We start from the raw sequence: 23,260 nt of genomic DNA, 5'->3' as shown, positions 1-23,260 counted from the left end.
GCGGCCTTGAAAGAGTCACCGGAATTGGCCAAGGGACTGTGCGTGACAGCCATCAGCTCCGGGAACCAGATTTGGTTCTCCCATCGTGGGGCTATAAGGAGCACTGAGTGGCACGTTTCCCTGAGTCTCTTGATTACCTGTGGCAACAGTGAGACCGGAGGGAAAGCATAAATTGGGTTGCTGGGCCAGATTGGGGCTAGCGCATCCTCGTTCTTCGAAAAGAACAGCGGGCAGTGAGCGTTGTCTTTTGACGCAAACAGGTTGACTTCCGCTTTGCCGGAAAGGCGCCATAGCAACTAGACTGTCTGGGGGTGCAGGGACCATTCCCCTGGGGGAACGTTGTCCCTGGACAGTTTGTCTGGGCCGTCGTTCAGGTGGCCTGGCACATGCGCGGCTCTCAGCAAGCGCAGTGAGTGCTGAGACCAAACGAGGAGGCGTTCCGTCAGATCGCAGAGATTCCTGGATCTGACACTGCCCTGACGGTTCACGTGTGACACCACAGACATGTTGTCTGAGCGGACTAGAACGTGGTGGTCTCGTATGAGAAAGCGCATCAGCGCGTTGTCGACCGCTATCATTTCCAGACAGTTTATATGAAGGCATTTCTCTCGGTCGGACCACAGGCCAAAGACCGGTCTGCCCCCGAACAGAGCGCCCCAACCTAAGTTTTGACCATTTTTTTGCAGTTTCCTCATGGGAATGTAATGGTCAGTTTACTGAGATGAAGAGCCTCATGACGTTTGCGGCAGATAAATGTGACCTCCGGAGGATTCAGCCTTCGAAACGACACAGCCGGAGACTCCAGGATTTGAGAATCTGTTGAGATTCAGAATGTTTTTGTGTTGTTCACCATGAGCTCTGAGTGACTGAACTTACTCACAGCGGCCTTTCTGGAGCCCATAACCACGAGTAAGAAAGGTTTAGAGTTCAGGGTTTATGGGATGGGAAGTTAAACCTGCTTTCGGGAACAATCTCTGTCACTTTACTGTTACTGGTTTAGATGTTAAATATGAGCAAAAAGGACTAAGAAAAAAATTAGCCACCCGTATTGGTATCGGGCCCAATAATGCGCTCTCATATTCCAGCCCGTTCTCATCCTTTGGCGTCATACATGTGACGCTTGTACATTTCGTTGAAATCTTACGCACATGGCATCCTTTAGCATCAATATGAGACGCAGATCCCAAGGCGTCATACAGGTGACGCGCGTGTAAATCCAACGCACATGGCATCGTTTAGCGTGAATATGAGACGCAGATCCCAAGGCGTCATAACCGTAACCCGACCCCAGACCTAAACCTACCCATAACAGTGCGTGTTATATTGACGCTAAAGGATGCCATGTGCGTAAGATTTCGACGAAATGTCATATGGCGTCACCTATATGACGCCAAAGGATGAGAATGCGTTGCATATTCATACTCATAAAAATGCTCCGATACCAACCGATACTATGCAGAGTGTTTGTGACTGTTTCTCCAGTGAATACAGGACTGCCTGGTGTCACAGTCACTGTAGATGTGGGTAAATCTGTGAAGAAACACAAATATGTCAATATTTTATGTCAACTAAATGGTTTCATGAAAATTCCTCTGAGAACTTTCAGATCTTATAGATTCTCCATAAACTCACTTTATTTCTACTAGTAAATGCAGTGATTATTTAACCTGCTCCCTTGTGTTTGAGAAGTGATTTCTGTTAAACATCTGTAGTTTATTTTCCTCTGTAAAACTCAGTAAAATGATCCTGTATGTCAGCTGTGAAATAACTGGAGTCTGAACTTTCTGTCTCTGTTTCTGGTCACAATGTTCAGAGTTTTGACAGTCTTTATATTTCTCCTGCAGAACATCAGTGATCAGAGATGACTAAACTTTAAGTAAACAAAGGCTGTGTGTTTTATTTCTAAACTGTGTCTGGACAGGATGATGGAGAATAAAATACTCTTCTTTGTCATGATTATGTCATATAGACTCATTTGACTCATTTTATGACACATATATGGTGCTTTTGTGTCCTTTTTGAACACTTAAAGTTGACCATCTCATTATTATATCGTTTAGCACATAATAAAAATAAAATCTAAAGAAGAAAAATATACAGATTTGGATCGACCTGAGGGAGATTTAATTATGACAGTATTATTATTTTCAGATGAGCTAATGAAAGTTCATCAATTGTCTATCAAACATTAGAATTAAGATTAATTTGACAGGATCATCTGAAAATCAAAGCAATAAAAACTTCAGTAAGTGCACAAAAACATATTTATGGAAATATGTAAAAATATTTCTAAATTAAAGTGTATAACGGCCTAGCCTGGTCCCACCAGACTCTCGTATATTTCATTTGTACATTGAGTCTGGCACCGCTCCATTGACAAGCGTTAACGTTCCTTGTAGGCGGGTACTCGAAGTCTAAAACTATTGGATCTGCCATAACCAATCGCTAACGTTTGGTCGTGACGCATGTCATGCGGCGTAACCGGCCGGAAACACGTATCCGCACAGGCTGTAAACTACAACCATCCCCCATTGGAATGATCAGAAGAGTGTGTTAAGAATAAGATATCTGTCAACGAGAGCTGCAGGTTTTGTTCGTCGAATTTAAGAAGTAACGGAACAATTGTAAATTCTAATTTTATATTTGACACTATACATTAGACTGTATACATTATCACTGTCCTTAATGTATACACCACTAACGGAGTGAGCTGGAAAATCAAACTTTTCCCGAACCCCGGGGGGAGGAGGGCCACAACATCATGGCTACCAACAAAACTAAGCAAAGATTGTTCTTGCTCCGGCTTTAACTTCTTGATATTCGGCAGCATTGCCAATGGTACGAATGGCTTCGCTCGCATCTTTCTCCGCTGCCATTACTGAACTACAACTCAAAATAACACACGACATCAACGTCATCGTTCTCAGACACTCCCTCTGTTCGCTGATTGGCCCGGTAAAAAATTGATCGGAAAAGAAAAGTCTACAGCAGAATCCCAGACGTAGTACTGAAGGAAAATGAAAATTGAGCTGAAGTATGTAGGAGGGCGGAGGCAGGCTAATAACGGCCATCAACACAGACCTGAGAAACAGCGTAAAAAGTGCTGTTCACACATGCGTCAGACAGATGTCTTTATCTGTTGTAAGATCACACTTCAAGTAAAATACTTCAGCTTTTAAAATGTATTTTCAGATCTCTGCATTCAGTTTCATTCAGTTGTGCACCATCAAGTCTGTACACAAACAATTAAACAGATTTAAACCCTCAAAAGAGAGATGGACTGTAACGCTCAGACAGTCAGACTAAAGCACAGCATTTGTGCAAAGATTCACAGATTTCCAGTAAGTCCAGGCAGCAATAAATTAATTAAATACAAAAATATGTTTTTGGAAGTATTTTAGCTGCTGGTTCATATCATGTGCAATGAGCGCTGTGTTTTTATGATGGCGTTAAAATACTTTACAATAGGTTTTAAGAACTCTGCATTCAGTTCTGTCTTGCTCAATCTAACAGTTTTGAACACAAGAGCACGTCATCTGTGAGATAATTAAACAGGATTAACCCTTTGAGAACCGCATAATTAGTGTGAACGTAACATCTGAGTCAAAGACTCTCGATTAGATGTGTGATCATCACTGATCATGAATAATAGAGAGTTTATGAGAACTATGATGTTGAACTCACCCTTCACAGAGAGAGAAACATCATAGCTTAATGTTGATGAGATTGGTCTTCCATCTATGTGTCCTCTACACCAGTACTGACCCTGATCAGACTTAGTAGCTCCTCTGATAGTGACAGTGTCTCTGTTTACAGTGTAACGCTCAGACTTCTGTAACTTTACACTGTCTTTATACCACTCATATCTCCAGTTACTGTGATCAGAGTTTATCACACACTTCAGATTGACTGTTTCTCCAGTGAATACTGGACTGCCTGGTGTCACAGTCACTGTAGATGTGGGTACATCTGTGAAGAAAGACAAAAACATAAACACTCAAACAGCTCTTTCAGGGAATAAAACTGATTGTTCAGAAGGACCTTCGGTCGTAAACGCTGGTTGTAAATGGGAATGTTGCCTCGTATAAACCCTGCAATGAATGAACTGTTAACCATCACTATTGTGTCTTTGAAAAAAGCATTTGACCAACAGTTTCCAGAGGGATTTTCTCTAGTTCATGGTGCCATTCTGTGACAGAAATACATTACACTGGTCTTGGTCATATGGTGATAAATACTTTTGGAAAAAGGTAGAGAAAGTTCGCAAACCAGAGCTCCAAAAATGTAAATATATTTATTTCATATTCTCACCACAGGTGACATTAAGTCTAATGGTCATTGAGAATATGAAATACATGTTTCTATTACTGGAGCTGTGGTGTGCCAACTTTCCCTTCCCTTTTGCAGTTTCTGTGGTTGAGCTCCCTCACTGAGTTTGTTTTGCCCGCTGGATGTGTGCATTTTGTGTTGAACATTTGTGATAAATATACTTTTACCACAACCAGCTAACAGGAAACTTTGTGGTACTTTGACTAACAGTGGGCAGTGGAGATGAGGGCTGGAAGACAGGAGAGGGAGGTTGGGCAGGAGTTCAGGAAGATAGGGACTGGAGTCGTTTTCAGTCTTGGGGCAAAGACTAGTGCTGCGTTCCAGTCCACTTTTAGACACACACTTGCAAACTTCCCTAAGCACTTCCCCTCTGGGGAATCCCTGCCGCCATTTTGAAGTGCGTTCCTCTTCGTGAAGTGGATGAGGGAAGTTTATATGGACAGACCCTCGCTCCCTCGATTTTGACAGAGGGACCCTTCAGACAGCTCCAAATTTGGACTGGAACGCACCATAGGGACAGAGGCGTGGCAGCAGCCATCTTGACTGAGGGCTCAGGAGGCTTGGCGACGGCCATTTTGGGATGAGGCTCTGTAGTGGCAGTCTCGGCGGGACGAGACAACGGTGACTGGTAGTGGTGTCTTCACCAACCTCACCAACTGTGAGGGAAGAACCACTCAACCATACCACATAATAAATATACAGGGTTGCCAACTTTGGGATTTTGGCTGGAGTGAGACTGTAAAATTTCAGTGCGCGCACGGAGAAATTTTTTTGGTAACCCTAACCCTAATTTTAAAAAATGTCAGTCCTTGTTTACTTAGTATAAACCCTGATTTGTGCAAAAAAAAAAAAAAAAAAGGAAACGTTTTTTTCAAAATGTACAATTAATTTAATGATTTCACTATAAAAAAAATAAAGATAGAGGTAATTAAATAACAAATAACAAACATTTAAAACAACAACATCTAAACAATAAGAAATCTCAAAACAAAAGGGACACATAATAGTTACTCCACCTCCCCAGAAAACCACAACACACAAGTTTCACAAATTAGGCCTGCTACAGTGGCAGTTCGGCCTGATCACTGCCTCTGCAAGAGCTCTGCATCTGTAGCAGGGTTCGATCCGTTCATGAACAATCCGTTCATTGCATCTGTCATGTGACAAATTAACGAAATACTCGGAAGGTAAAGTAATTATTTATGTTCCCTGTAAATTATTTTTTACTGCATTATAATGATTTCTTAATTCAGAATATGATCAAGACTGCGTAGGTGGATGTGTTCGGGGAATTTGACTGTTAAAAGTATAACATTTAAAGCCCTTCAATTTGCTTTAAATGAACGAAATGACTCGAAAAAAGATTCGTTCATTTTAATGAACGAGATCGAACAAGCGAGTCAGTAAAATGATCCGAACTTCCCATCACAGTGTGCCATCACGTGACAGTCTGTGGTGTCAGTCTTGTTTAGGCCAATAACTGAAAAGGTTCGCTCAGCATCCGCATTTGAGTGTGGCAGGCTCAACACAATCTGGACAACCTTTGATAATTTGGGGAATTTTAAAATGCCACTTGCCCGATTTGCCAAAACGTAATTTGTACCATGAGCCTATTTTTATTGAGCAATTAGCAAGCCCACATAACGCACTTCAGACAACGTTTGTAACTATAGTTGACGTCTGTACTCTCGGCACACAGACTGATAAGGCAAGGCTACGACACTAGTGACAAGGCACACCATTTTATTATCTGCTTACCTTGATGGTCATTCAAACTTTCAAATGTGCATCAGTGGGCTCCGACTCCGAACCTATGCTCTGAACCCTCTCTGAACTTTTCACACCGCAACTGACGTGTATCAGGTGCAAGGTTTTCAGCGAATCAACGATCAGAGAATACTGCCGTGAGAACGCTGTAGGCAGATGTTACAGCTGTGGGCCTTAAGCTCCTCTCCTGTCATTAATACGCTGTGGTCTAGTCATCAACAAAAAAATAACGGATTGAGAGGGGAGAAAAATGGATTTTGGCGTGACATTTCTTGCGTGTGCGTGAGAGCGTGAGATTGATGCTGAAAGCGTGAGTGTCACGCCAGATGCGTGAGAGTTGGCAACCCTGAATATAATGAGCCAGAGAACATGTGGTAGCTACAGCGGGTACTTGTTGATACAGGTGATTATCTACCCACACCAAAAGAGGGGTTTTAGTGTGCCCTCGCTCCAGGGTACTTCACGCGCGTGATCGGTAAACAATAGGCTGTGGGAATTATGTGAAGTGATATCCTTTTGCGGTAAGTGTTATGTAAGATGGCTAGAAAGTTGTAATGGAAAGATTATTACATCTCGCTTCCTTTAAGGCGTGGGTCTTCCCTCTCGTCCTCCGGACGGGTTTTCTGGTCTTCGTCACAATCTCTCTCTGTATCGGCCGTGATTATAGGCTTCGTGGGAATCTGAGCCCCTCTCGATAAACTGCAGTGTTCGTGCTGCTTTCCATCTCGCTGTGAATCGTCGCGGGTCGACGCGCTCGTTGCCGGGATTGTAGGCCTACTGTCTACCTTCTGTTTTCCTTTCTTTGAGTTCACGAGAGAAGTATAATCCGAGTGATAGTGTGCGCACTAGTGTGCGTGGGTGGGTATGCGTGTGTGCTACATCAGCTCTATATTTTGCTATTCTTCCTAGTATAACCATCTGTGTTTTTGTTTCATTTAAGTGTGTGAGTGTTTGCGTACGTGTGCGTTTCATTAGTTTTGTTTATTCTTTCTTTGCTTTTAATTACGTGTAAGTGTAAGCAGGTCTTTGGCGACCTTGATTATGTGTATTTGTGTGTTTGGCCTTATCGTTTTTGGTTATTTTTAGAGTTGTACCAAACCCAGCTGTTTGTTTCTCCCCAGGAACTGAGGTGTCTCGGCGGAAGGACCGTTTCTTGCATTGTGGTGGTGCTGCAGTGGGTGACACTTTTGAAGTGCCTGTGTGTGATCTAAATGTACGGTGACATGTGGTGTGTGCGTGAGTAGGATCGTGCGTTTGGAAAAGCCTTAAAGTGGTCCTTCCGCTGGTAGCCTCAGCCTGGTTGGTTGGTTTTCTTTTTTTTCTTTCTTTTGGTTTGTCTTGTGGTTAAGAAAGCAGATTTTCCCTGAAGCTCCTCCTACCCTTGTGGGTAGAGGACTTATGTTATATGAGCCATTAGTGCTGCCCCCTGAGATCTTTTTGTCGTCAACGGTTTTCATGTGTACATGTGTTGAGTGCCTTTGCTTTTAAAACGAGAGTATTGTTTTTATAAATTTTTGTATTTCAATAAAATATTATTTGTAATCACATTGTACTTACCTCTCTGACCTCCCTGGCACACATGAACCTGTGTGGCCTAGTATAATTACTGGGTCTATTCCCTGATTGATTCAGGGTGGCGTAGTCGACAAGTATCACCATATTTTAACTCATAATTAAGATCCTAGACCGCTTATTGCCACATAGTCCTCGATCAGCCAACCATCTTGAAAGCAGGTGAGAAGAAAGTTAACTGGGTTTTAGTAGGGAGGTTAAGTGACTTTTGACTTCAAGTCATGATGCAAAGGTCCCCTTTGGTATGGAAGTACCTTAGGGCCATAGAAATAAATTTATCCTAAGACACAAGTGAGATCACATTTTGTATCTTATATACACACATTTTTTAAAAATGGCCGCCGACCATACTTGAGAGGCCCATATCTTTGCTTCTGTCATAGCTATAATGACAAATTTGGTATCAACGGGTACATTTTTGTGGTCAAGGAGTCCAATAAAATAGGTTCCAAGACTAAAAAACAATAATGTTGTCCTTAACATGACAATTGGAGGTGAAGTATGCAATTTTTTATTAAAAAACGCATGCCAAACACACAGTCCATTCACAACTTAATAATTTCTTCGTTTAGGTCTGCTTCGCATGCGCCCTTTACAGCACTGGCTGAAGACGTGGGTCCTGCGTCGAGCATGGGCATCCGGTCGTTTACGTCTCAAGGTAACTCAGAACTGTGTCACAGCTCTGGAGCCCTGGAAGGCGGTCGACTGGTATCAGACAGGTGTAAACCTGGGAGTAATCTCTAAACTGATAGTGGTTTCGACAGACGCCTCCAATTCGGGCTGGGGCGCCCTCTATGAGGGCAGACCGACTTTTGGCCTGTGGTCAAGCCAAGAAAAGAGCTTGCACATAAACTGTCTAGAGATGAAGGCGGTCGAGAACGCCTTGCGGTTCTTCCTTCCCCTTCTAAAGGGCCACCATGTCCTTGTCCGCACGGACAACATGTCGGTGGTTTCCTACATAAATCGCCAGGGCAGTCTGAGATCACGGAACCTTCATGCACTGGCAGAACGCATCCTTGTATGGGTTCAGCACCCATCACTGGCCCAGCCCATCACTGGCCCAGCCCATCACTGGCGGCTGGGCTGCCCATCACTGGCCCAGCCGCCCTCTCTATGCTTTCCCTCTGATCATGCTGTTACCACAGGTAATCAAGCCTATAAGGGAGAACGGTTCCTGTGTACTTCTAGTAGCTCCGTTCTGGCCGAACCAAGTTTGGTTTCTGGAGCTGATGCAGCTTCAGAGCTTGCCTCCGTGGCCTGTCCCATTGAGGAGAGATAATGACAATGACAATGACAATTTATTTGTATAGCACTATTAAAAACAACAGCTGTTGACCAATGTGCTTTCCACATAGACTCACAAATCAATAAGGAACCCCATATTCAAGCAACATGCAAACACATACAAAACACAGTCTTTAATCAAAAGCTTTTGAAAATAAATAGGTTTTAAGTTTGGATTTAAAAATAGTAAGAGATGGAGCCTGTCTTAAGCTAATTGGGAGAGTATTCCAAAGTCTAGGTGCAGCGATGGAAAACGCTCGATCTCCTCTGCGCTTTAGGCGCGATTTTGGGGTAGACAGTAAGGCCAGATTTGAAGAGCGTAGAGACCTTGCAGGCTTTTGTTCTATTAATAATTCTACTACACTGTAAAAAATAAAATCGTAAAAAAACGGTCAATGACTGGCAGCTACGGCTGCCAAACAAAAACCGTAAAAATAAAGTAAAATATCCTAATTTAAATTGAGTGCAAAAAACTTTTCCAAACTTTGTCCTTAAATGTTTTACAGAAAAACACTGTTATTTTACAGTTATTTCCTGAATTATTATGATCAAATACCTTCACTGTGAAAAAAAGGTAAAATGACTGTCAGCAATGGCTGCCATACAAAAACCATAAAATTAATGTAAAATATCCTAATTTAAATAATAAATACTATTGCAGAAATCTTCATTAAGCTTTTTAACAGAAACACTGTTCTTTCACATATATATATATTTACTGAATTTTTACTAAAAAATATATTCACTGTAAAAAGTAAATGTTATAAACTTCTTGCTTCTTGCTATAAACTACACGCATGATTTAATGATTATATGTCATCAGCAACTACACAGTTACTGTCTGTTAAATAAAGCAACACACAACATTTCATCAGTGTTTCTCTGCTCATCCTGGACTGAAGCTCAGGCTCTACTCTTCAACACAATGGTGACACACAAAACACACCACACAGAAACACTTTACATCCCAGCAGAACATTAAACACTAACAGATCTCTCAAGATCTCAGCATTTTCACTTATTACAATCCAGACTTCTTTCATACTAACATTCCTATTGAGAAATAACAGAGGTTTAGAAGTTGATATTTTATTGAAAATAATAAAGTTTGATGTCACCATGATAGAGGTCAGTGTTTGCTTTAGTTGGGCTCTTGACCCTTCTTATATTAACATTAGTTTTTCTCTTAACTGTGCATGTCTTTGATGCATATTTCTTATTGTAGGAAATCGAGAGAAACTCAGATCAGATGATGTTGGTCACTTAATAGTGATAATATTCATCAAGCAGTTGTCTGCTGTATTGATACCACCTGATTGGTATGACTTTTTAATGACTGAATAAGTTGTAAAATGTTAGTTGTTAATTTAGAATGCCAGTATTGCTATAGAAGATCCTACAATGCTTTGATATAAGATTTTATGAAGTCATTATGCAAAACATGTTTTGACAGGATCATACAGACTCACTCAGGCATCAAGAATTAGCGTATGAATCTCAACAATGGTGACAATGAAAAAAAAATCTGACCTATTATAAAGTCACAAAAAGGCTTTGTTGATAGTCACCATTGTTGAGATTCATATGTTGATTCTTGATGTCTCCATACTCCTAACAATATAAGCCAACTCAAAAAAATGTATGTAGAATATATAATTTTCTTTAATTTGAGATTGCATTAATACTGATCCCACAATATTTCAACAAATCATGTGAAAAAAAGTATAACTTTGTATAACACTAAAGTCCATCTATATATAATGTATTCACAGCCAATAGAGATTTGACTGTCATATCAATGAATCAGATCATCATATGATGACTATACAATCATCAATAAATGACCAAGATCATCTTATATTTTCTCTTGCAATTATTGCCATAATAAATGTGCATCAAAACACAGTTAAAGCAACCAGAGAAAAAGTAATGTTGAAACTCAAGAGTCATGAGCCCAACTAAAGCAAACACTGATCTCAATCATGGTGACATCACATTTCTATTAAAGTTTTTTACACTTTATTTAAATTAGGATATTTTACTTTAATTATATGGTTTTTGTTTGGCAGCCGTAGCTGCCAGTCATTTGACCCTTTTTTTACGATTTTTTTACAATGAAGGTATATGATCATAATAATGCAGGAAATACCTGTGAAATAACAGTGTTTTTTTGTTTTATTTGAATTAGAAGATTTTACTTTAATTTTATGGTTTTTGTTTGGCAGCCGTAGCTGCCAGTCATTTGACCCTTTTTTTACGATTTTTTTACAATAAAGGGATATGATCATAATAATGCAGGAAATACCTGTGAAATAACAGTGTTTTTTTGTTTTATTTGAATTAGAAGATTTTACTTTAATTTTATGGTTTTTGTTTGGCAGCCGTGGCTGCCAGTCATTTGACCCTTTTTTTACGATTTTTTTTTTCCACTGAAGGTATATGATTGTTATTTTACAGGTATATCCTGAATTATCACAGTGTTTTTCAGTTTATTTAATTTAGGATTTTTTACTTTAATGTTACAGTTTTTTGGGGCCTGCCAGTCATTTGACCGTTTTATCATTTAACTGTTTTGTTACTGTTTAATTACAGATTATATTTGTAATTTTACATACATTTTTATGTAATTTAAGAAAACAGAAAAAAGACTGTATGAAAAATACAATCAATTTCCTGTATAAAAAATGTGAATTACTGCAATTTGTCATTCATGTCACAATACCTAAAATAACAGCTGAATTTTTATTTGACAGATATTATTTGTAATTTTACAGTGTTTTGAGTACAATTTAAAATGAAAGAAAATGATCGTCAAAAAATCACAGTTATTTTCTGTAAAATTATGATTTTTTTTTACAGTGTAGGTACGTTGGTGCTAATCCATTTAAAGATTTATAAACTAAAAGTAATACTTTAAATTCTACTCTGTAACACACCGGTAACCAATGCAATGATCTTAGAATCGGTGTAATATGCTCTCTCTTTTTTTTTCCGCACAGAAAACGGGCCGTAGCATTTTGGACACATTGTAAACGAGATAGTGTTTGCTGACTAATTCCCAGATATAACGAGTTACAATAGTCCAATCTCGACGAAATAAATACATGAATTAATTTCTCAAGATCTTTAAATGAGAGAAACGGTTTTGCTTTAACGAGCAGACGTAGGTAGCTGATAAAAACATGATTTTACCACGGAGTTTATTTGACGATCAAATTTTAGATTATCGTCTAAAACAAAACCCAAATCTTTCACCCACGGTCTCAAGTACACGGACATCTCACCCAGATTTAGGTTTACAGATTTTGATTGCTCAGATGGGCTAAACATAATGATTTCAGTTTTCTTTTCATTAAAAATTAAAAAATTTAAAGAAAGCCATGCCTTTACCTCCTCTAGGCATGCTGTAAGAGACGTTAGGGTTAAAAAATCTCGTTTCACGGGCAAATAGACCTGTGTGTCGTCTGCGTAGCAGTGAAATGACAGACCGTGTTTTTTAAAAATGGACCCAAGAGGAAGCATATATAAAGAAAATAATAATGGAGCTAAAATAGAGCCCTGCGGAACTCCATAGTGTAGGTGTGCTGTACTCGAGTAACGTTCTCCTATCTTAACTGAGAAACTCCTATTTGTTAGAAATGATATTAACCATTTCAAAGCTGTACCTCCTATACCAACATAGTGCCTTAGACGGTCAGTTAGGATAGTATGATCAATTGTATCAAACGCTGCTGTTAAATCGAGAAGAACAAGTACTGTGAAATCACCAGAGTCGCAAGTAATTAAAATATCATTAAAAACTCTGACCAATGCGGTCTCTGTGGAGTGACATTTTCGAAAGCCAGACTGAAATATTTCAAATAATGAGTTCTCAGCTAAATAACTCTGTAACTGTAATAGAATAATTTTTTCAAAAAATTTAGAAACAAATGGCAAATTAGAAATTGGCCTAAAATTTGTCAAAACAGATGAATCCAGGTTCGATTTTTTAATCATTGGACGGATCACTGCATGCTTTAAGCAGTCAGGCATAATGCCAGATTCTAGGCTGCGATTTATTATAATCAGAAGATATGGAGCCATATCAGCAATAAGTTGTCTGAATAAAAAAGGAGGAAGACTATCCAGTGGTGAGCCAGAAGGCTTGAGCTGCTTAGCTATTTCTAACAATTCCGCCTCAGTAACTGAGTTAAACTCATTAAATGACACAGCGTCAGTTTCATTTAAAAGATGGTTATTAGGATTAAGAGAAATTGTAGAGGATGTGCAAATTATACTCTGTCTAAGATCTCTTATTTTGTTTTCAAAGAAAGATAAAAACTCATCACATGACGGGGATGCAACCCCCGGAGAGAGTACGGCCGATGGATTTAAAGTAGCATTTATAATATTAAAAAGTGTCTTTGGTCTGGAGCAGTTCTTGTTAATAATGTTTGATAGATGTCGACATTTGGCTTTTTTTTACTTCCTTCTGGTAGCTGTGCAGAACGTCCTTTAAAATCTCAAATGACACCTGAAGCCTGTCCTTTTTCCAATTTCGTTCCGCTCTTCTGCAACAGCGTCTAAGGCAACGAATGGAATCATCAATCCAAGGTTCATAATGGGATTTTTGTCGCGGTGATCTTAAAGGTGCCACGGTGTTCAAGACATCAGAGCAGGTGGAATTAAATCTGGAAAGAAGTACTTCCGCGCTGATCTCACAAGCAAATTCATCGAGCGATGGCATCACTTCGTCAAAGATGGTTAGGAAAGATGATTTTGTATGATTATTAATGTAGCGATACGGAGCCTCATAAGATAAGATTTTAGAAATCTTCGCATGGCAGGGTACAGTGAACATAACAGTCTTATGATCAGAGAACCCGTTTTCACTGATTTCCAAATCAACGATAGAAACTCCATGCTGGAGCACTAGGTCAAGGGTATGGCCACCTTTGTGTGTGGAAACATCGATCCCCATAATAAAATCAAAAGCATTTAGTAGATGCATAAATTCCTTAGCCGAGCAATCATTCATGCAGCATACATGCACATTAAAATCACCCACGATAAGAAACTTATCATATTTTGGGGTCAGATCACCAAGGAATTCTGCAAAATCTGTTATAAAGTTTGAGTTATATTTTGGTGGTCGGTAAATAACAGCAATCAGAAGTGGATCAGCAAGTTCAAAGCAAAACATCTGAAGTTCAAAACTGCTGTAAATGTTACTCGCCACCGAGCGACAGTTAAAGTGTTCTTTATATATAGACACTAGTCCACCACCCCGGCCAGTTGTCCGTGGGGAGTTAAAATAGCGACATTTGTTTGGCAGAAGTTCGGAAAAAGGGCTCAGATCTCCTGGACAGAGCCAGGTCTCAGTAAGAAATAGAAAGTCCAGTCTCTGCACAGAGAACAGATCTTTTAAAATAAAAGTTTTATTTACGATCGATCTGGAGTTTATCAAGGCCATCCTTACATTCGTGGAATTTGATGTAGATTCCTTTTCATGCACTGCATGTGGCAGCGAGCGAAGATGATTCAAACACACTCCTCCACAGTGGAAACGAGGAGAAAAATCAAGAGTGTGTACGCCCGAAAGCGACGCCAGCTCAGTCGGAACCAAGGGAACCATCCATTGCCGAAGCGGATACAAAGAGCGTCTCCGAACAGCTCGACGCCAGGTAAATGGGAGTTCTCCATGCCTCAGCAACTCCATCCTCAGCTTAACCGCGATGCCTGCTCGTTTTCCTCGGCGTCGCCTCCGCCTCAAAATCGGAAAAGAGCCAGGCCAGCGGCGCAGGTATCCAGGTATAGATGATAAATCCGGTGGTGGTATAGAGTGAGAACCATCCTGTAATTGGTATGGCTGCACATTTGATGAGATTTCCACATTTAAATTTAATAGAGTTTCTCGATTATAAATTAATATTGATGCGCAGCATTTCTGCACGGTAGCACAAGTTAAAACATATAAACAAACAAACAACAGACGGAGATCTCCTCTCACAGGCCGGGGGTACGATTTGGCACCCACGACCCGAGCTTTGGGCTCTGCATGTGTGGGCCATCAACGGGTACCCATCAGTCTCCCCGACGGAGTGTTAAACACGATTACGCAAGCTAGAGCGCCCTCTACTAGATGGCTTTATGGTTCCAAGTGGTCAGTGTTCTCAGGTTGGTGCTCAGCTCGCAACCTGGATCCACAAGATTGTGGGGTGTCGGAGGTTCTCTCCTTCCTACAGGAGCTCTTGGATAAGGGTAGATCCCCATCCATGCTCAAGGTATATGTGGCGTAGGGCTGGGCGATTAATCGCACGATATTGTTATGCGCATCTAATCAGTAAAGCCGGTTCCTTGATTAGTAGTAAATCGCCTTCACCTGCTTTCAGATGGAGCGGCATTTACTACAAAGAGCCGTAGTTAACTGACAAGCTGAGCCAAATCGCGTTAAAATCGAGGACATATCGCCAACGATATTTAATGCGATTCGGCTCAGCTTGTTAGTTAACTACGGCTCTTTGTACACAGCAAAAACTCAGTGCTAAATGAACACACCTGGGAGGGTATATGAGTCCACACTCAAGAGTGTTAAAGTTAATGAGATATTTAAGTGATTAATTGAATGATGATTGAGCATTATTGAAGACACCTAAAGCAGAATCACTGAAGGAGAAAACCGGAATTTCAGGTCACCATTATGGAGATGAGTGTTTGCTTTTGTTGGGCTCTTGACCCTTATATTATTAACTTTAGATTTGTTCAGCTGTTGTATCTGAGTTATACCTGCCAGATGAACAAAGAAAAAAAAAAAAAAGATCTAATGCTGTTGGTTATATTATGACATTCATCATTTGAACTAATTGTTTGTGATTTATGCTGTTGGTTACAGCATTACTGAGATTCTGCATAAATATCCAGAATTTGAGATATAATATAAAGGATTTCTTAAAAGTTGTAAAAAAAAAAAAAAATCTTTCTTTTAGGCACACACAGATATCAAGATTCAGTCAATGCATCTCAACAATGGTGACGAGCAGAATATTAAATTAGGAAAAGTAAATTACATAGACAATTCAGATCATAATTTATTCATACCGCAATGCATGATGGGAGCAATTAATGAGTTGTGATTGGTGGCAACAAGGATTATTATTGTCACCACGGTTGAGATTCACAGGCTGATTATTGATGTCTGTGTTTCTACATAAATGCATTTGAAAGTGATTTGATCAGAACAATTTTTATTCAATGTTTTGGATGATAAGAAAAATACAATTATCATATGCTGTAGAACCACTAAACTGGTGCTATCAAGTTAAACCAGATCATCTGAATGAGTTTCATTTTTCAGATCACAGCATGATTATGTCAAAACATAAACAACACTATCAGATCACACTTGTCTTTGTTCATTTGACTGTAATAAATCAATAACAGCAGACAAACAAAATTTAAACTTGAAGTATAAGGATCAAGAGCCCAACTAAAGCAAACACTGATCGCTATAACGGTGGCTTACAATTTTAGATTTTCTCCTTCAGTGATTCTGCTTGTTATCATCAGGTGTCTTCAATAATGCTCAATGATCACTAAATTAATCACTTAATTATCTCATTAACTTTAACACTCTTGAGTGTTAATTTAACACTCATAGAGTCATATCTGCATCATATCGTCCATCTGAAAGCAGGTGAAGGTGATTTACTACTAATCAAGGAACCGGCTTTACTGATTAGATGCGCATAACAATATCGTGCGATTAATCGCCCAGCCCTAATGTGGCGGCTATTGCTGCGTTTGTCAAACATTCGCATGGCCAGTCACTGGGTAGGAACGACCTTGTAGTCCGCTTCCTCAGGGGAGCTAGAAGGATGAACCCTCCTCGCCCCCCCTCAGACCTTTCCTTGGTCCTGGAGGCCATGAAGGGTGCCCCTTTCGAACCTCTACAGTCTGTGGACCTTAAGTATCTCTCATTGAAAACCGCCTTTCTGGTGGCTATCGCCTCAGTCAAGCTGGTGGGTGACTTACACGCACTTTCTGTTAGTGCGTCGTGCCTTGAGTTTGGGCCTAATGACTCCAAGGTCATCCTCAAACCAAGACATGATTATGTCCCCAAAGTACTTGCCACTCCTTTCAGAGCACAAGTCTCTGTGGATCTGACAGCGAGTCTGACATTCTCTCGTCACAGGCGATTTTTGAGATTCACCTTCGAGGGCCAGGCATATCAATACACAGTCCTACCGTTCGGCCTGTCCCTGGCATCCTGTATATTATGATGTACATGGACGCGGCTCTCGCGCCCCTGAAACTTCAGGGAATGCCAGCTTTGAACTATTTGGACGATTGGCTGATTCTAGCTCGATCTCATTCAGAGCTCATAGAACACAGGACCATATTACTCGAACACCTCGAGAATCTTGGTCTCACAGTCAATTGGGCGAAGAGCCAGGAAATATCCTTTCTGGGCACAGAGCTGAACTCGCTGTCAATGACAGCGCGACTATCGCCAGAGCGCATACTGAACATTGCGGCACTATAGTCCTGCTCAAGAGATTTCAGAAGATGTTGGGCCTCATGGCCTCATCATCATCAGTACTCCAGCTGGGTCTGCTTCGCATGCGCCCACTGCAGTGGTGGCTGAAAGCACGAGTGCCGTCTCAAGCTTGGGCCTCCGATCTGTTTCGCCTCAGGGTCAATCAGAAATGCGTCACAGCTCTGAAACCTTGGAAGGCGACCGACTGGTACTGGTACCACCGCCTCTTCATTCTGACATTCTCTCTTCGGATCTGACAGCGAGTCTGACGTGAATCTCCTTTGCCTGGTTAGGGCCCTTGGAACGTTCGGCTGCTTTCAGACGGTCAGGACAGCTATTTGTTTCGTTTGGTGGCCGATCTAAAGGTCTAGCTGCCTCGAAACATAGCCTTTCCAGGTGGAAAGTGGACGCTATCTCACTGGCTTATACATCTAAGAGTCTTCGTTGCCCTCTGGGCGTCAGAGCTCATTCCACTAGAGGCATGCCTCTTCATGGGCCTGGTCCAGTGGGATTTCCCTTCACGATATCTGTATGGCGGCAGGCTGGGCCTCTCTGTCTACATTTATAGGGTTCTATAACCTGGAAGTTCCCGCGCTCCAAGCTAGACTGTTGTCAGTTTAGTTTATCCGCTCAGTTCTGCCGGACTCGGTTCCGCGGACTGCAAAGTTTTCAGTTCAGGCAGGCTATTGCCTCCCCTGACTGTTATACCGTGTTAAGCACCCTCTATGCATTTAAGGTAACCACGTTTACCTTATATCATTCTTATTAAGCCCATTCCCAATGTCGGCTTTTTATATCCCCATATCATATGAACTTAGGGCGCTCGCCCTTGGGTCAGTGTTGTGGTAGATTTAGCACGCACGGCGTTTTAAATTGGATTCCCGTAGCGTAAGCTAGCTTACGCAACACGAGAGTACTCTCGTAAGAGAACGTCACGGTTACTAACGTAACCTCGGTTCTCTCTAGAAGAGGGAATGAGTGTTGCGTAACCCTGCCGTGCTTGTGCTACCATCTGGTTTCGCTTCAGTCGATGAAAACCAAGGAGCATCTTATCGAGCTCTGGCTTATATAGGCATAAGCCACGCCCATTCGCCCACTCATTGGTGCTTACGTCACGAGCAGTGCCTCGATAGGTTGCAGCAGTTGCCGCATAGCATCCAATAGGCGCGCGAGCTGCCTCGCCTAGGTCTGCTAGCTGCAGCAAGTGTGTTTTAAATTAATACAAATTATAAGGATAATTTTTGGCTTCAGTATTCTCGAGAAAAGAGGTTTTCCCTCTAAGGTTTTTTTTTTCCATAGTCAACTAGCTAGCTATTTATTAGTTATCTAACATTAAAAAAAAAAAAATTATTTAATGAGAAAGTCATACGAACCTCAAAGTGTTAACCTGTCACCTCTGACCTTCAACAGCTGTCACAGCTCCTGGTGCAGATGGGATGTGTTGTTGCAGGAACTGATATGCTATAGGCTACTCCTGACTGGTCGAAATCTCATGCTACTTAGGACAAATGTAATGTACAGAAGTAGCTGCACTGCTTAAATACAAAATTAAAGTTTTTGAACGAAAAGATAAGTAAAGTCACTCTGATGACAATTTTTATGTGAAATGTGCATATTTACCCCCAATTGTCATGGTATGGGGAAAATTATTATTTTTTTAAACTTGAAACCAATTTTATTGGATTCCTTGACCCCAAGAATGTACACTTTGACACCAAATTTGTCATTATAGCGATAACAGAAGCAAAGATATGGGCTCTAGAGTATTTTCGGCGCATTGGCGGCCATTTTTGAAAAAACATGTTTATTTCTGATACAAAGTGTGATCTCACTTGTGTCTTAGGATAAATTTATTTGTATGACCCTAAGGTACTTCCATACCAAAGGAGACCTTTGCATCATGACTTGAAGTCAAAGGCCTATTTTTTGGGCTTAACCTCCCTACTATTTACCAGGGTGAGAAGGATGCCCATCCTGTGCTTATTTGTAGGTCTGGTCTTCTACAGACACACAGGAGGGAACAGACAGGTTGTGTATACCGTATAAAACTGGTTTATTGTAAGCACAGTGATGAGACCACATCAGGAACCAGACGATGGTGAGAGGACAGTGACTTGAGGAATCTTGACTTAGCTGGCAATGACTGAAGTGGATTCTCTGTGCAGGTGAAGGATGAACACGATGACTGGAGATCTGGACGGAGAGGAAACAGGAGACTTGACCGTTTCAGGTGAGAGTTTAGGAAAGGAGTCTGACTGTTTACTTAGCCGTAACGTTGACGAGACCAGACACTGATGTGAGGGTGATGCAGGTTGATATAGGCTATGTTGATGAGGGAATGCAGGTGCAGGGAATCAGTACTCAGGTGAGTGGTGATGATCTGCAGCAGGTGTTGTAATGGCTAACTGAGTGCAGGTGGGGACCAGGAGGGATGCTGGGAAGTGTAGTGCAGACAGGTTACAGAGTTGGTGACTGTGACACCATCGAGTTCATTCATCACTGAGGATTTTCCTTTGTACGCCACTATAACGTTCACCATTGGATTAGTTAGTAAAGTTATTTGAGGAGGACTTTTGAGTTGTTAATACAAATTATGTTAAAATAATATTTCAGGAACATACTAACCCAAACCCAAAGTGAAAAATGGACACTTTACAGCTTCCATCGCCAAACCAAAATGGTTGAAAACCGTTCTTAGAGCAAAAATGTGTTGTCTGGGAAAACACTTTTGTGTTTTTGACTACAACACAAATAATCTGTAAATCACGTTATTCTCTCTGACTTCAGTACAAAACTCATCAGTACTGAACTCAATATCTCAAGTCCTTTTCTATTCTCATGATAAGCTTGAATATAACCTGTAAGTGACTAAATATCAAAGACGGAAACGCCCTTCAGACTGGAACACAACACACACAAGACGTGTGCTGAATAGCGACTAAAAGTGAATTTCTTCAGTCCTCTTATATCAACAGATGTGGCTGAAGATTATAATTGTTGAAATGTTAATTTAAATGATAATTAAACAGATGTGAATATGAAGACTCACCTGATACAGTCAGTGTAACAGCATCACTGAAGCCTGATCTCTGTGAGTCTGAACTCTCTCCTCTACAACTGTATTTACCATTGCGAGACACATCAGCTGTGAAACTGAACTCTGCTGCTGTTTCTGATGTAAATGGAAAGACAGTCTCTCGATCTTTAATCCAGCTGTATCTCCACTGAATGTTTCCTTCTCTCTGTATGTCACATGTGAGATTGACTATCTCTCCACTGAACACACGCTGATCTGGCTTCACCGTCACTACAGGTTTCACTGAGAAACATAGAAGTAAATATTGAAAAGCATTGCAGTATCAAGATCACTTCATGAACTCAAAACTTCCTCAGGAGAAAAACACTTAAATTAAAAATCTAGATTGCTTATAAATTGTAATGATTACATCAACCATGTATGTATTGGTAAAAACTAATTAAATGCCTGTTCTGACCAGTAGATGATGCTGTTTACAGTCAGAGTGTTTAAGATCAGTAAATAATTACAATTGCAGTAAACAATTCAGAAGCATGCAAATAAAACTCTCACTGTGCAGAACTAATTTATGTTTTATACAGTGGATTAGGATCTTTTGAAATCAATGTCTGACTGAACTTTTTCTAAGTACTAAAACACAATTCACATTAGTTAAATAATTATAATTTACTGCAGTAACGGACAGTACCTTGACTGAGTCCAGAGTGAACGAGGGACATCAGCACTAAAAGCAGAAGAAACACAGATATGAAGCTTTTCCATTCATTCAACACAATGTTAATCACACACTGAAACATGTCTAGAGTTTATTCTACATGAACTGAAAGTGTTTTTCTGTTCTGATGCTCATAAAGGTGAGAACTGATGGATTATTCTCCAGCATTTAACATCATCACACACAATGACGTCACTGATACGAGAGTCGATTCACTGATTCACTGACTATTGAATTGTGTATAACATGTTCCTAACCCTAACATGAAATATACAATTAAAATGTATAAATAATATAGAATCATGCACCTTTTCACACCACTTAAATGCATTATATCACAGTACATAAAAATAAACTTTATGAGTAAAGACACTTGCGTGCATACATAGTGGCTGCAAGTGACCTCATGCTTCTGGTCTAAGAGCATTTTCACACCTCGTTTGTTTCAGCTCTTCAAGAGCTCTCGCCTCGTCAGAAATAATTCATATCTCAACACTAAATGATCTCAGTTCCTCCTAAAGGACCCAAAAACAAACCATATTCAGACCACAGTATTTTAAATGTGTTGACCGCTTGCAGTCTCTCAAACAAACGAGTGTGAAAAAAGCCCTTAAACCACATTATTAAATGTTAAATTAAAATCTATTAATATATTAGCATTTTAAAGAAATATAGCTCAAGTACAATTTTAAATCAATACATTTCTCAAAATTAAATGTATCAGCTTTGCAAAATATGAATAAATTAACGTTTAAAAGGACAACAAAAGTCTGAGATTCTTTCTGATTGTCAAGCATTGGTGGAACATGTTCATATGTCGGCGTAATGAACTTATTCTGGGTTATTCTGACACACGTGTGAACTGACATCATTCAACAACTAAATATGAAGTTCAGGCGAACTGGTTAAAAATAACTGAAAGGTGTCTCAGAAAGAGACGTTCTAAGAAAAGTTCTACTTTGTATGACAATGACAATGTAATTTGAGTTTTCAAATAATGTTTGCAATTAAATCATTTGTTCGCAGATGGTTTGATAAAATGTGTGTCCATAATGACAATAAAATTTAAGTGGCCAACTAGCTTCTCTTTGCGATTATTTCTCAGTAAGACAGTCAGAGAGATAGAGAAGCAGATTGTGTGTTTGGTCACTGTTTTGATGTCTCAAATGGAGAGATTATAAATACAGCATCATTCAACAATTACTCATATCAACACAAATACATCTGATATATATATATATATATATATATATATATATATATATATATATATATATAGTATAAGCATATACTAAGCAAAAATACATGTGCACATTGCCTCCATCTTTCACATTATCACAGATAAATGCATCATCAAACTCTTCATCTGATCAACACATAACAACATCACATTAAATCTGATCAATAAATAATACAATAAGCAGTGATGCTGTGGATTCATAGACTCTCCTACACAACAATCATTATTTTATCTGATCTTTAACTAAATACAATGTATTATAAAAGAGAAAAACTAAACAGAATATGATCAGATACTCACAGATGAGAGGCAGTGCACTGGAGGCCATACTGACACATTAATAGACTGATTTAACAGCGCTGTGTGCTAAAACACACTCTTCCTGTGTTTGAGAGAAGAGATGAGGGAGGAGACCAAACTGCACACAGAAATACACAAAGAAAAGAGAGATCCAGTCTAAGATTATGATTTAGGACTAGGTGAAACAATCTCCTGTTTAAGACCTGAGGTATGAGTGGTGACGATGCATCCATCGGAGTGGTTTCCTCACTGTGGTAATGGTTTAGTGGGATAAGAATGGGGGTTTAATGGTTTAGTGGGATAAGAATGGGGGTTTAAGCTTCATTGGGGTCATCAGGTGGGCACCCCCCTTCTCTGGTGTTTCAATAATAGGCCCACGACACCTCCAGAGGGCTCATCGGCAGCACCTGGCGTCCCAGGTGTGCCCCCCTCTGCTTTCAACCCTTACATGCCACAGGTGGTATAAGGGTCCCAGTTGGAGTCTCCCCTTTTCACCCATAT

General features: G+C 40.2%; 1 protein-coding gene across 1 annotated transcript; it reads right to left on the bottom strand.

Moving 5' to 3' along the window:
* Positions 1–691: 691 nt before the first annotated feature.
* Positions 692–21,272, bottom strand: LOC130083235 (Fc receptor-like protein 5). Its single transcript, XM_056248292.1, has 5 exons — positions 21,193–21,272; positions 20,517–20,786; positions 3,685–3,969; positions 1,447–1,530; positions 692–816 (listed from the first exon to the last, which is right to left on the bottom strand). Exons 1-5 carry the CDS (start codon positions 21,221–21,223, stop codon positions 692–694), a joined length of 795 nt encoding a protein of 264 aa, XP_056104267.1. The 5' UTR covers positions 21,224–21,272.
* Positions 21,273–23,260: the final 1,988 nt, after the last annotated feature.

The sequence above is a fragment of the Rhinichthys klamathensis genome, unplaced genomic scaffold, assembly GCF_029890125.1.
Source record: "Rhinichthys klamathensis goyatoka isolate OS25496 unplaced genomic scaffold, OSU_Roscu_1.1 h1tg000054l_1, whole genome shotgun sequence".
Taxonomy (NCBI): domain Eukaryota; kingdom Metazoa; phylum Chordata; class Actinopteri; order Cypriniformes; family Leuciscidae; genus Rhinichthys; species Rhinichthys klamathensis.
Note: the sequence above shows the minus strand (reverse complement) of the source record. Positions and strands in the feature narration are given on the sequence as shown.